At 38.6% G+C, this 12,957-nt stretch overlaps 1 protein-coding gene across 1 annotated transcript in view; it reads left to right on the forward strand.

The window, feature by feature from the left end:
• The window catches only part of nlgn2b (neuroligin 2b), a 40,737-nt gene that overhangs the window by 1,431 nt on the left and 26,349 nt on the right, over positions 1–12,957 (forward strand). The window contains exon 2 of the mRNA XM_088398928.1: positions 12,163–12,872. Within this exon, the coding sequence (XP_088255054.1) occupies positions 12,362–12,872 (511 nt within the window). The 5' untranslated portion in view covers positions 12,163–12,361. The remainder of the gene's footprint in view (positions 1–12,162; positions 12,873–12,957) is intronic.

A 12,957-nucleotide genomic window follows, 5' to 3' on the forward strand; every position in this document is an offset into this window, starting at 1 on the left:
TCAGTGTTAATTCCATTCCCACGGTGTTGTACAGTGTATTTAAACATACAAAACAAAGCGCTTACACAACACGACACCTACGTGAAATTTTCATCAGCATGCCGCCATGTCCTGACTACTTTGTCCTGCACTTCTATTGATTGTAGAAGGCCATGAATTTTAAAAACAAGGCACAGATCATAGATTTGGTCGTAGATGAAATGGGCCCTTTATCTGCTCTCTGATGCTGCATTACTATGTGGTTTAATGGAAATTTTCAATTTTAGGACCAATGAGCCTTGTTATGAGACAAAAATGTACTGGTATAAAAAAATATACTGTCTTAGCTGCTTGCCCTGGTGGCTGTTATGTGGTGAAGGTCCATAAACCATCTGCATTAAGTACTTGTCCATTCATTTACCTGTTTGTTTAAATGGTTGAAGTATGAGAAGAGAAATGAGAAGGTAAGCCTTTAGTATAGATTCTAAAAAAGGATATGTCATAAACTGATAAGTGTTCCTAAATGATGGAAACGATGTTCTTTCTGCATTTGGAAGTCGGAAATCTCAGTCGGCACTAACAATATGGCCTCATAACCGTAACGGCAATTGGGGCAAAAAGAGTTAGGCTACTGCTCAACTCTATATGATTTCTTTTGGTTACTGTCTTATGTATGTAGTGTTCTAATACAGCAACTGAGAGAAGGCATGTTTTAGTATGATAGTGATGGTGTTTATATATGCGCTTCTGTATCCAACCCCTCCTCCTATCATCTCTGAAGTAAATGTCACATCACTATGAGTTGTGGGCCAGTCACTCAATGCCATGACACGCACATGTCGTATATCAAAAAGTCTACAACTGTCCTCGTATGACCACTCGTTGGGCTGTCAACAACATTTTTGGCCATACTAGATCATCATTGTGTTTATCAATTAATTTATCAATTGGGCTGTCATCAACATTCTTGACCATACTAGATCATCATTGTGTTTATAAGTTATCAACAAATGCGAAATCAGTTCCTTATACTATGTTTCTGTAAATTTCACTTCTTCTGCTAATGCATCATCTCCCCATGGGAACAGTCTGTGCCGGTCTATACACTTTTTAAAAGCAAACTATTTGTGTACGCTGTCATGAGGATTTGTGAATTTACATTTCTGTGTGAAGATGTTTGGACAAAAGAAAAAAAGATGACGATAGAATGACCCAGCTCTGAGTCAAGTCACGACCAGGGAGGAGGGTTTGACCAGACCCATTATCTGTGAGTGAAGTGAAGCTAGAGAAACACCATGGTAACCACATTGTGTAACCTGTTTTGAACAATATCACATAACAAGCGACCATGAGATGAGTCAAAATAAGTGGTGCCTGGTAAGAATAGCGCACCAAAATCACAGTGACATCACCTGGATCTGGTGGATCACTGTGAAAATAATTTCTTCTGGTAGTGTGTTTGTGTGAATTTCGCATTACATTGGTCACAGAGTGCAATGGTTTTCTTCTGTGAGGTCTGGACACAGCTAAAAATGTAATATAATAAAAAAAAGATAAAATAAAATGAATAAAATAATTGTTAATTTTTATTAGAACAGAAACATTAAAATAAGAAAGGAACCCCTGCCCCCTCCACCCCCCTTTTTAATCTCATTTTCGGCAATTGTTTTAACAAATAGACTGCAAATTAGTTGAGACTCAATTTTCCCTCAATCGCTTCAAGACATGATTAGCCACAATCAAATCCACATTCTCATTTATATGTGATAAATTAATCAATAGAATTTCATGCCCGTGCCCAATACACATCCATGACTTGTATTATCTTAAGATTGTGACTTTTCCAACTGTTATTCAAGGAGTGAGAATCATTATGAATTCAAATATATCTCAATCTTATTCCATACAACATGACAGTATTTATTCTAGTATGTAATATAATCATTTGCCTTTTACCCTACCTTAATTTTGTGTTCTTATGCTGACTCTGAAGTAAACGGTGCAAATCAATGCCGTCTTCTCACTTGTGCAAATGTGGTAGATGAGTATCTGAGAAATGTAAGGCTAGATCACATTTACGCCTAGCGACCTGAAAGTGGTTTAACCGCACAATAATTGAAGTGAAACACACGGTCCCATATCTTGTTAAAAATAAAGAAATATCCCTCCCACCAACAACCGAGCACTTTTACAATATTACCTCTGATCTGCTTAGCGAAATCAATTTCTTTTAATTAGGGGTGAAATGTGTTATAGATGATTATATTAGAGAGGCAGCATGGGATTTGCTCAGTATAATTCAGGGGGCTTGAATGATTGCTACGTTGGCTACAGTATAAAACACGAGACGCAATCAGGTGCACAATAGCAAAGGCAACTCAACAAAGGCAATTAGTGTCGTTGTTGAAAATGATGATATTAAAATAGCTTACAAATAAAGGAGAAAAATACAGGCACCAACAGACTTGTGACTAAGACCTATTGCAGTAATTGCTGCTTGTTGATGAATTTGTAAGCCAGCATGGTTTTGCAAAAAATGGAAAAAAAAATCATCACTGATTTCTATCAAAGGAAGGCAGCCATTATATAATCCAGATAAAAAAAATCAGGTTTCAAAAAGCTTTAACTGTCTAGTCACTAACAGATGCATCTAAAAAAGTAAGCATTGAATATTGAATGTTCAAGTCATTCCTGATTATTCAATGTTTGTCATTCCTGAATACAGTTCAAATGTTTTTCTAAGTTAAGAAATATTTTTTGATAATATGCCCCAAACTGCTTCCCTTCTTTTGGCGCCATTATTAATTTACTATATGCATTTGAAGCAGTGCAAACCGTGGTACTAAAAGCCGTATTAAAGTATCATATGCCATGTTATTCGGTTCCCCTTGGGGTGGTTGCCACATTTTGGTATACAAATCATCTCAACAGAACACATCACACAAGTCTTAGTGCTCCACTTGTACAAACTCATCAGCAATGCAGCAAGCTCATCCCATCTTTCAAGGTATGCGCTCAGTTCAACACGACAGGCCTCTTAAGGCAACATTTAAATTTCAGCAGCTGCTTGTTTGTGTGTGCGTGTCTGTCTGCTGACATAGTGATGTCAAGTAAAATGCATCTTCTCAAATGGAATGTCGGTCAAAACTGCTTCATGACACAGTCAAGCAGGTTCAGACCGGCATCTTGGTAATAAAGTCAAGCCGTCTGCTTCCAATCTTCTTGTGAATAGATTGTATTTAGTATTATCAGTAATTATATTTGCGCCTACAATGTTCAGCAAGTTGTTGTCACCACGTTTCCACCAAAAGTCCTCAAAATAGAGTGTTTGGCTCCCAGTGTTGCTGATTGGAGGTACCCTTCTCGCCTCATAGATCAAGATTGTCCAAACTGAGACCCAGTGGCTATTTGCAGCTCGCCATCCATTTTTCAGAGGCCCGCAAAGGGCTTGACATGAACTTTTTCGCTCACCAGCCATTGCGGCTTATGGTTTCTCAGAGTTATTAGCAACTCTGCATTTTTGTTGGATAATAAGGGATATGCGGAACCGAGTTCTGCATTCAGTAAAACGGGTCAGAGAGAAAGCTAAAATGAAAATCCAATAAAAATAAAAATATAATGTACCTGGAGCATGTCACTTCTGGTCAGAATATTGTACATACATATGACATCAGTGAACTAACAGATTAACACGCATTTGGCCCAGCATTTGGTGCCTCAGCAAAGATGCAGGAATTAAATCTCCTCTCGGAGAAACGTGCTTTTGGACACGCAGAAACTTTCCTTAATCTGCCTTTATTGGAACAAAACCGTTTGCTCTTTCCCACAAAATATTTAATAGTACAATGATTGCCTTGAAATGTCCACTGTATTGCTTTTTGCAAGGCTTTGGACGATTGTCTGCTTTTTCATTAGCAGAAAAAGCCCTGTTCTTCTTCCTTATGCATAAAAATGTGACTTGCTAAATAATGTGAAGACTTTAAAAAAAAAACACAAAAAAAAAACTCATATGTTTAACTTAAATCTTTCATACATAAATTAATAACATCTTGGAACAAACCAAAAAATAGTTTTAGGACAGTAATTATGAAACAAAGTGCATGTACCACACTGTACAGATCAAATAACCCCTCAGTCAAAGATGACATTTTAATTGTGATTTGTTTTATCTATTTTATTATCACAATGCAAAAATCAATATAGCTTGATGTTGTTGAGCATTGTTAAATAAATAACCGGGCTAGATCACAGTAATTGAATTTCTTATTACTGTCAGGGATGAAAACATTTTATCGAGGTTCAGAAAGCATTGCGGACTGGGTTAGATCACTTGTTATGCTGCTCTCATTGTCACACCACAGTTACAACGACAAGAAAAAATAATTGCATTGAAAAAACAGTAAATAAGTGCTCGATGCACGTTGTATCCGCAGATGTGCTCATTTGCGTTTGCAGGCTTAGTAAACACGAGACAAAAGTGCACATTGTGTGCGCTGCTTTCTTCCCAATTAAAAATGACGTTTCATTTGTCTGAGCTCAGTGTTTGATTTGAATTCCCAGTGACATTGATTTAACTGTGGAGTGCATATTTAAAAGAAAGGCTGGGCTCTATGAGATAAAGTTGTGCTGAATTACACCCCAGATACCGTCCAAGAATGAAACTATTGATGTGCAGAAGTGATTTCGTTTTCAGAATGACATAATATGTTGACTAAACATAAGCCTACAGAATGATGGAATAAACAGAAGAAAAACATTCAAAACTTGTTCCGATTGCAGCAAAAGCTTCCTTCCATGTCAGACTGGATGCATTAAGCCATTAACATTGATGCGTCAAATGCATTTGTTCTTGATATGGCTAATTGATCATTTGATGGATCGTGGTTGTGGTCAGGACTGATTTGTGGAGGCTAACAAGCTTACGTATGCACACATTACATAGGACAAGTAATTGAATATTGACAATCATCTCAGTTTTATAGCCCATATTTTTTATCAAAGCATAAAATTGAATGATGCAAAAAAAAATATATACATATATTTTATTTTTTGTTTTAGCGTTTTAAATTAAAAAAGAAATAGCAAAATAGCAGTTCACTTTATCTTTATTTTTGATAACTGAAAATACAAAGAAGAAATGACACAGATTTAAGATGTCAGCCCCAAATAACATGACGCTTTTCACTCCCCCTCATATTTTGTTCAACCCACTGGTGATGCATTTTAATTCTGTCATGCATAATATCTTTTATAAATGGACTGTTAATTATTAAACTTTAAAAAATGGAACAAACTAGTGCATGAGGTGCTGCTATCTCTTGGATTTAGCTAGTGTCTTAAATTAAATGTGACTCTACCACACCAAACATTGGTTTCTTAATTGCCAACAACGATTGCATTTGTCTTGTAATAACAGATACAATGAGTCCATTAAAATTGGAGGTGACACTCTTGTATAAATGGTGAGCACAGTGTAAGCTCTACAGACATTAATTTAAAAAAAAGATAGGATCATCTGTCTCACTGACATACTAAAAAATATGCTCCATCTGCAAGCATGATAAACAAGACACCAAGCTGGAATTTCGCACTGACTTTTTCTATTCTCTTATACGATGCAAAACAATACCACTGCTAATTTTCAATGACTGTTCACAAATAGAATTGAGAAACCAAACATAATTTTAAACATTGCACCACAGTAACATTGACACATACCCGTGTAATGTTTTTTTTTCGTGAGCTTCCCTTTTATTATAACAGAATTATTATCATGCGTGACAAATTGGCAGCCATATTATTGAGGTACATCTTATCTTAACATATAAATAAATAATTCTCCATGAGTCACTTGGGCACCTTGATGTGTGACGAAGCTGCTGAAAATATATCATAAGAAAACATACAAAGGGGTTACATTTTTAGATCTGGGGGAAAAAAAATGTGACTGACAGGTTCGGTTTGTAACGGAATTCAAGGTTGTTTGTTTCTTGTTAAAATAGATTTTTGATGGAAAAAATAGGACTTTGTGTCGACTTAATTGCTACGAGGATCTGTTTGTTTTAATCAAGTTTGGATAAAATAATGTACTTCTGATATAAAGTAGATATGGCTCATGAGGAGTTGATTGTTGTTGATTCCAGAGTTGGTCTAGTCTGGTACTTGTTATTCAATTTCTTGACATTGGCCTCTCTTAACAGTCAATTCAATGTCCATCCCAGGATTGTTTGACTACTTAGCCATTCGTGGTGTTCACATCGAGGTAGCAGCTTTACTAGACACTGACTCGTTTCTCAACGCCTTGCGTTGATTTATTGCGAGAAGGGGCCAGGTAGAAGAGCTACGTTCAGATAAGGGAATGAATTTCATCGGGGTCGAGCGAGATGGGTGTTCAACACTCCAGTTGCTTCTCACCGTGGAGTATAGGAGTTCAGGCAAATACGTTGTTTTGGGGGAAAGGTTTTTAAATGAATTTTCTTCTTCTCATTTCATTTTCATCACAAAAACCTGTGATTAGAACAAGGGTGTGTAAACCTTTTCTGTATCCACTCTGAGTATGGTGGAGGGCAGCAGAGCTGTAACTTGACCACTTAACCATGCGTGCCAACCTCTTTCCTGCACTCGCCTCCATTTAGCCTGTTTTTCCTTCCTCTCTTTCCCTCTGACATCTGCTCCTCCTCATCTTTTTGAAGCTGCCCTCGCCGCTTTCCTCATTTCACCTCACACTTACGCTGTCTTTCTTTTCCTCTGACATCACAACTGTAAGTTTCCGTCAGTTTAAAGAAAAATCTACTAAGTTTAGAGCAGCAGACTGACCAAAGATTTTGTCAATCAATAAGACCAAAGTGTTTTGTTGGCATTGGAAAATCATATTTATAGAATTGTTTATATTGGTGCATGTTAGTGATGTTATCTGGTTTCCTTTTAACAAAGGACAGTTGACTTCACTGACTCAAATGCTAATGAGAGTGTAGCTAATTTGCTTTGGTCTATGGCCCATTCTGAGCAGCAGCACACTTTTGCACAGCCCGATCCTCACTTGGCTATCATAACACAGATAACATTGACGTCACTGACATGAAAAATAGGCACTAAATCTAGGTGCACCCATGCACCTAATTAATTCTAACTATGGCTATATCTCTTTTTGTTTTTTTACATGGTCGGACAAACGATGATTGTTTTCACGTTTGTTTAACGTTCAACCTTGGGTGAGGTCCGCGTTCTACATATTTTGTACTGTGTATCTTTGTAAAGGCAAACTTAATTGACTTAGCTTCTCTACTGGGTCTCAATAGATTCACATAATGTTGTGGACACTGAGTGTTCTTTGTCCTATTTGCCCTCTAAGACCTTGGCCCAATGTGAAATGATTTTGCAGGGTATGTCAGTGCATCTCCGTGCTTCAATCCAGAGATTAGATAAAGTATGGTACAATTTTGAAATGTGATTGAGGGGCTCTCGCTCAGTGTTGCCACATTAGAATGGTCACGTGTAAAGTAGGCCAAAGCAGTGTCAAGGCACATCGCTGCATACCGACTTCTCAATTTCAAATCAGCCTGAGATCCTAAGACTCTTTTTGACTTTTCTTTAGTCTACACTGGAGAATAAAAGCTGATTGCAGTTTTGCTCGGGGGGCTTAGCATTGAACATGGCTGCCTGAGGAACGTAAGCTAGTTAATTCAATGTCATCCCGTAAATCTCCTTTTAAATTGCACCCCTCTAGACATGCCGTTACAGACTGCCTTTATCTCCTCACTGTGTTTCTCCATTTCTTTTCTTCCACATTTTTGTGCCAAGTGTGAAAAAAGATTACCATCTCCATCATTATCATTATTCCAAATAAGGAACAACAGTGAAACTCAAATATCGTCGTTCGTCATCATGGCCGGGCTTTGTTATCTAGTTCTCAAAATGCCTCAGAGCTTGCGATGACGCTGTCAGACTGGTCACTCAAGCTAGGAGTGTTGTGACAGACAAGCAACACAACTAATCATTCCTATATGGCTCTTCACTAATTAGTGAGACATGACACTATACACACACACACACACACGCAGGCACGCGCATTTGCCCACACATTCATCGTGATCACTATAAACCATTCTCATTATCACATTAATGCTAGCCCCACACCAAAAGATAGGGATAATTACGGGTCTGACTGTGTGAGTCTGCCTGACTTGAGGCTTCTCAGAATTGACTATTTGCATAAATGATCCTGGAGTGAGTCCTGTATCTAATGAGCACATTCTTACTTCCAATTCACCTCCAGCTTTCACTGCAAAATGGATTAACCACTCAGATCCCATCGCATTTAATTTTAACCAGCAGTAGTCCAAATAAATGTTGTCACTGGCTAAAGAAAAGCAGGCATCGCCGGAATTTCTCAATTATTTTTACGCTAAAATAAATCAAAATATAGGTTTTAAAATAAAATAAAAAATCCCCACATCATTTGGAAATACAAAAGCAACAATGTCATTTCGACAACTTTCTTTCACAGATGATTCTGCTCTGAATATCATCGCATGCATTAAAGGTATTACCAAAGGCAATTGTGGATAAATTAAAATATTTTTTCTGTTGTTAGGGTTTTATTTAATTAGATCTTTTTCAACCTGCTCTTCCAAGACTTGCATTTAGTGCAAAATGTAATCATTTACATTTAGTAAACAAACAAAAAGCTCATTGTGAGTGTTTTGGAGAACGTAATGGAATTTATGTACAGTTAAATAATGGGACAATGAATTTGAATACAACATCTTTATGGACTTTATTCATACAAAGTGCAAAGTGTATTGTTGTCTAGCTATTCTGAATATTTCAGTGGGAAATGTGCCAAGTAGAGAGTTGCATGCCTGTGCTTTTCCTTGTAAAGCATCTGCCATGTTTTTCCCCTGTTCAATTTCTTCTCTTAAATTTTGCGTTTTTTTATTTTCAAATATGACTCAGATGCTTTTCAAGTCTCTCTGTATGCAGTGACCTTAATCACACGCATTGTTTTCATAACCTCAGCTTGAAAGAAAATATGACTCTATAACTCCAGTATCCTCTCAGCAGGGTTCAGTGAAGATCAAATTAAGAGATGTTTAAAAGCTAAATTAATCAAGTCTGCCAAATCTTTGCCTATTAGCCCCCACAGCACTCCCCTTGTCTTCAAGGACTTCACTCTCCATTAAAATAACATGCTGCATAATTTATATCAAAATTGCTGCCAAAACTTTGTGTATGTGGGCTTTAAAGAATCTAATAGGCTGTTGTCCAATTTTGGGGGTTATCACATTTTTAGCATTTAAAAAAATGGATTTGGGAGAGAGAGAGGGAAACTGATAAACTTGGGATTTCAAATGATGAGAGCTGGCTTAAACCAATAAGAAGTACCTTATTTTAGAAAGGCTGTAACACAAGACTGCATTTGATATATTTAACAAAAGTAAGGTGTTCAGTCAGCGCTCTCCTGCTGTCGTGCTAGTCTTGCACCTGCCTTAAAAGCTTCTTCAAACATGAGGCCACTTTATGATGTTGTCAATTTTAAAAGCACTACTTCAAGTAAAGTAGGACCGTAAAATATAACGTGTTGCTTCACTGATGCCTCACACAGTTGGACAACAGAGAAACTTTAAGATGTGGCTTTTGAGAAAATAAAATGTAAGGTTATGATGTACTTTAGAAGCAGAGATGGCTGCTACTTATGGAAGCAGCCATCTCCTCATCGTTTCTATTTTTGTAGCTCCCAACATATCCTGAACACAAATGGGTGGCAGCTTCAATGTGTAGGATGAGAAGATGAGTCCCCCCATTCTCCAAAGTTTTTTCAAACTACCTTGACTGTTCCATTTAAACACAGCCATAAAAATGTCCCAGTCACTGGGAGATATTACCCTCTCATGCAGCTTAGCTGACAGCACCACCATTTGTATCAAGCGGCGCCCGAGAATCTTACATCAGCCAGGTGATTTGGGTGTCGGCTTATTCCACTTAATGTGCAAAGACGGAACTTTAGTGCCAGTTCAGCCCTCAGATGGTTGACGTGAGCAGATGTTAGGAATGTAAGGTAGACACACCAATTTGGGTTGGCCATAGACTTTGGCAACATGGAACATCAAGGTCGCATTGAAATGTGTTCATCCATCCCTGGTAGTCGAATACAATAGGGTAACGCCGCCACACATTGCATGCTATCAAAGGTTATGTTCACAACCGAGCAGTGAGTATTTACGTCCCAATAGAATTGTTCTAGATACTCTGACCTTGATAATCTCGTGTATTTGTTCAGTAGCCTATGCTGAGGGACAAAACATTGCTGTGTACAGTACAGTACAGTACAGTACAGTACAGTACAGTACAGTACATTTAGACAATTAACAAAAAAAGCAATTCAAACACTGATTTGATGAAAGTTTATTGCACGGTCAGCATTCTGTTCACGAACATCCAAAGAACCAAGTATGCAGCATGATTATATTCTTATTGCGTAAATTGTTGTTTTGAAGTGGTCATGTGAGGAGTATAATTCTTGGACTTTCAAGAAGTCTTGTCATTGCTGTAAGGTTGCCAGGCAACCAACCAATACTGCAGAATTTTGATTCTCATTTATTTTGGCTAATTGTAATATTGTCAATAATTTATTCAGGTTATGGTTCATTTATTTATTTTTCAAATCATAAATTCAATGCTTTACTTTTAGACTGCTGTCAAGTTTCATTCGTCATGTACGAACCAAAATAGGTTTCAAGTTGTTTTGACCAGTTTTACAACCTCGGGTGTGTGACACATTATGGAGTCACTCACGTTGCTGTTAGTTGACCAAATATTTTTTCCAGGCAGCTTGGTTCTGGTTTTTCTAATGAGACACATTTGCAGTCACGTCACAAATTCGAGCCTCCAGTAATGCTGCGTGTGTGCGGCATGGCAGGGGAAAGAGTGGATATTGTGGGCTTGAACACGATGGAGGTATGATGTGGCATTCAAGCAAATGTGGGTAGCACATCAAGCCTTTATCACACCTAAACGGCTCTGTCACTAAAGCCAGAGTGCGATAAGCACTGCCCATTCGTCTGTAATAATGTGCGGAGCAAGAACCAAATGAACTGAGTTGTGAGGGAAAGGCGCTGGCATGGCCCCCATCCATGAAAGAGTGCTTTTTAAAGGTTGTATTTATATGCTTGTATTGATTTATTTATGGCATTTATTTTCTTTGTGATCTCCTGGCCACCAGTCCAGGTTGTACCATGCCTCTCTTCCCGACTCAGCTGAGATTGGCTCCAGCACGACCGCAACCCCAGGAGAGATAATTAGTATCCAAGATGGATGGATAGATATTTATTTTCAGTGTATTGGACTTACTACTAGTCAAACAGCTCTGAAGAATGGCATCATTAAAATTTTAATTGTATGCCAGTGATCAAGTTATTTAACAATTCTTCAATTGATCATTTTCCTACCCTCATCATTTTGGAGAGTAAAACAAAATTAGTATTCATCTTCATTACTAATGTGGACCGTACGCTTTTCATCTTGTCTCATTAGCACGCTGAAACAAACCTATGAGGGTATTTTTAGCACAGTACAGTAGGACCTGTAGGTGTCAGTTTATCTAAGGCAGTGGTTCTTAACCTGGGTTCGATCGAACCCTAGGGGTTCAGTGAGTCGGTCTCAGGGGTTTGACAGAGCCCCCACTGAGGAGGTCCGAACAAACCAGTTTTATCGTGTAGCTTCTGATTTGCCAGTATGTAATTTGTTGCGAGTTCATGCATTGTGTTGGTTTTGTTCTTTGAACAAGGTGATGTTCATGCACAGCTCATTTTGTGCATTAGTAAAAAACATCTATGTCTTGAATTTAAAAAAAAAAAAAATTCACTAACGAGGGGTTCGGTGAAGGCGCATATGAAACTAGTGGGGTTCGGTACCTCCAACAAGGTTAAGAACCACTGATCTAAGGTTAAGAAAATGGAAGTATAATAAGTCTGTTTTGGGGTCGCAGTGTTGGCAATATATTCAGGTTTTTTTTAAATTTGCGTAGCATCATTGACAAATTGTACACTCATGACATCACACTCACATTCACATCTTCACTGAGTGGGAACTGAACCCAAACTCCATGTTTGGACACGGCTATGCTATTATTGTTTGAACACATATATATGTATTCTGACCCTTGTAACCCTTATTGTCTCGTAGGTGTTGTTGGCCCCCTGACTGCAGCTTTGGACCATCAAAAGAAGAAGACACATGAGCCTCCTGGTTCAACTTGAGAATGTTACCAAAACCACCACAGCACCATGTCACCCAAGGAAAACTATTAACAAAAGTCCTCTTTTTGCCTTCGCTCTCCTCTATGACTGTGAATCTGTGATCATAAAGCTGATGTCTTATTAAGATGACAAAAGGAGCTTTTATTTTGGACATGCTTTTTCCTCTCTATGCTGCCGGCCACCAAGGCTTTGGTGGGAAACGTCAACGTACCCCTCAAAGGAATGCCAACCCCTGTCTGGTTTGGCTCCTGGGGATCGTACTACACCTGACCCTCTCCTCGTGTCAGCGAGTTGACAAAAACCCGATAATATCCACGGGCTATGGAAAGATACGTGGCGTCAGAAAGGAGCTCAACAACGAGATCCTGGGCCCCGTGGAACAATACTTGGGAGTACCCTACGCCACGGCGCCCATTGGCGAACGGCGCTTTCAGCCCCCCGAGGCTCCCGGATCCTGGCAGGAGATCCGTAACGCCACCCAATTTGCGCCCGTGTGTCCCCAAAATGTTCACGGGGTTTTACCTGAGATCATGCTCCCTGTGTGGTTCACAGACAATCTGGATGCTGCAGCTACCTATGTTCAGAACCAGAGCGAGGACTGCCTTTACCTCAACATCTATGTCCCAACAGAGGATGGTGAGTGACAACGACGAAGTCTTATATTGATACCTTATTGCTGTTAAGTTCCGCGTAGCTATGTCTCGGAGGAATAGACTGGAAT

Source organism: Syngnathus floridae, chromosome 15 (assembly GCF_059516105.1).
Source record: "Syngnathus floridae isolate MCC-2025c chromosome 15, RoL_Sflo_1.0, whole genome shotgun sequence".
Lineage (NCBI taxonomy): Eukaryota > Metazoa > Chordata > Actinopteri > Syngnathiformes > Syngnathidae > Syngnathus > Syngnathus floridae.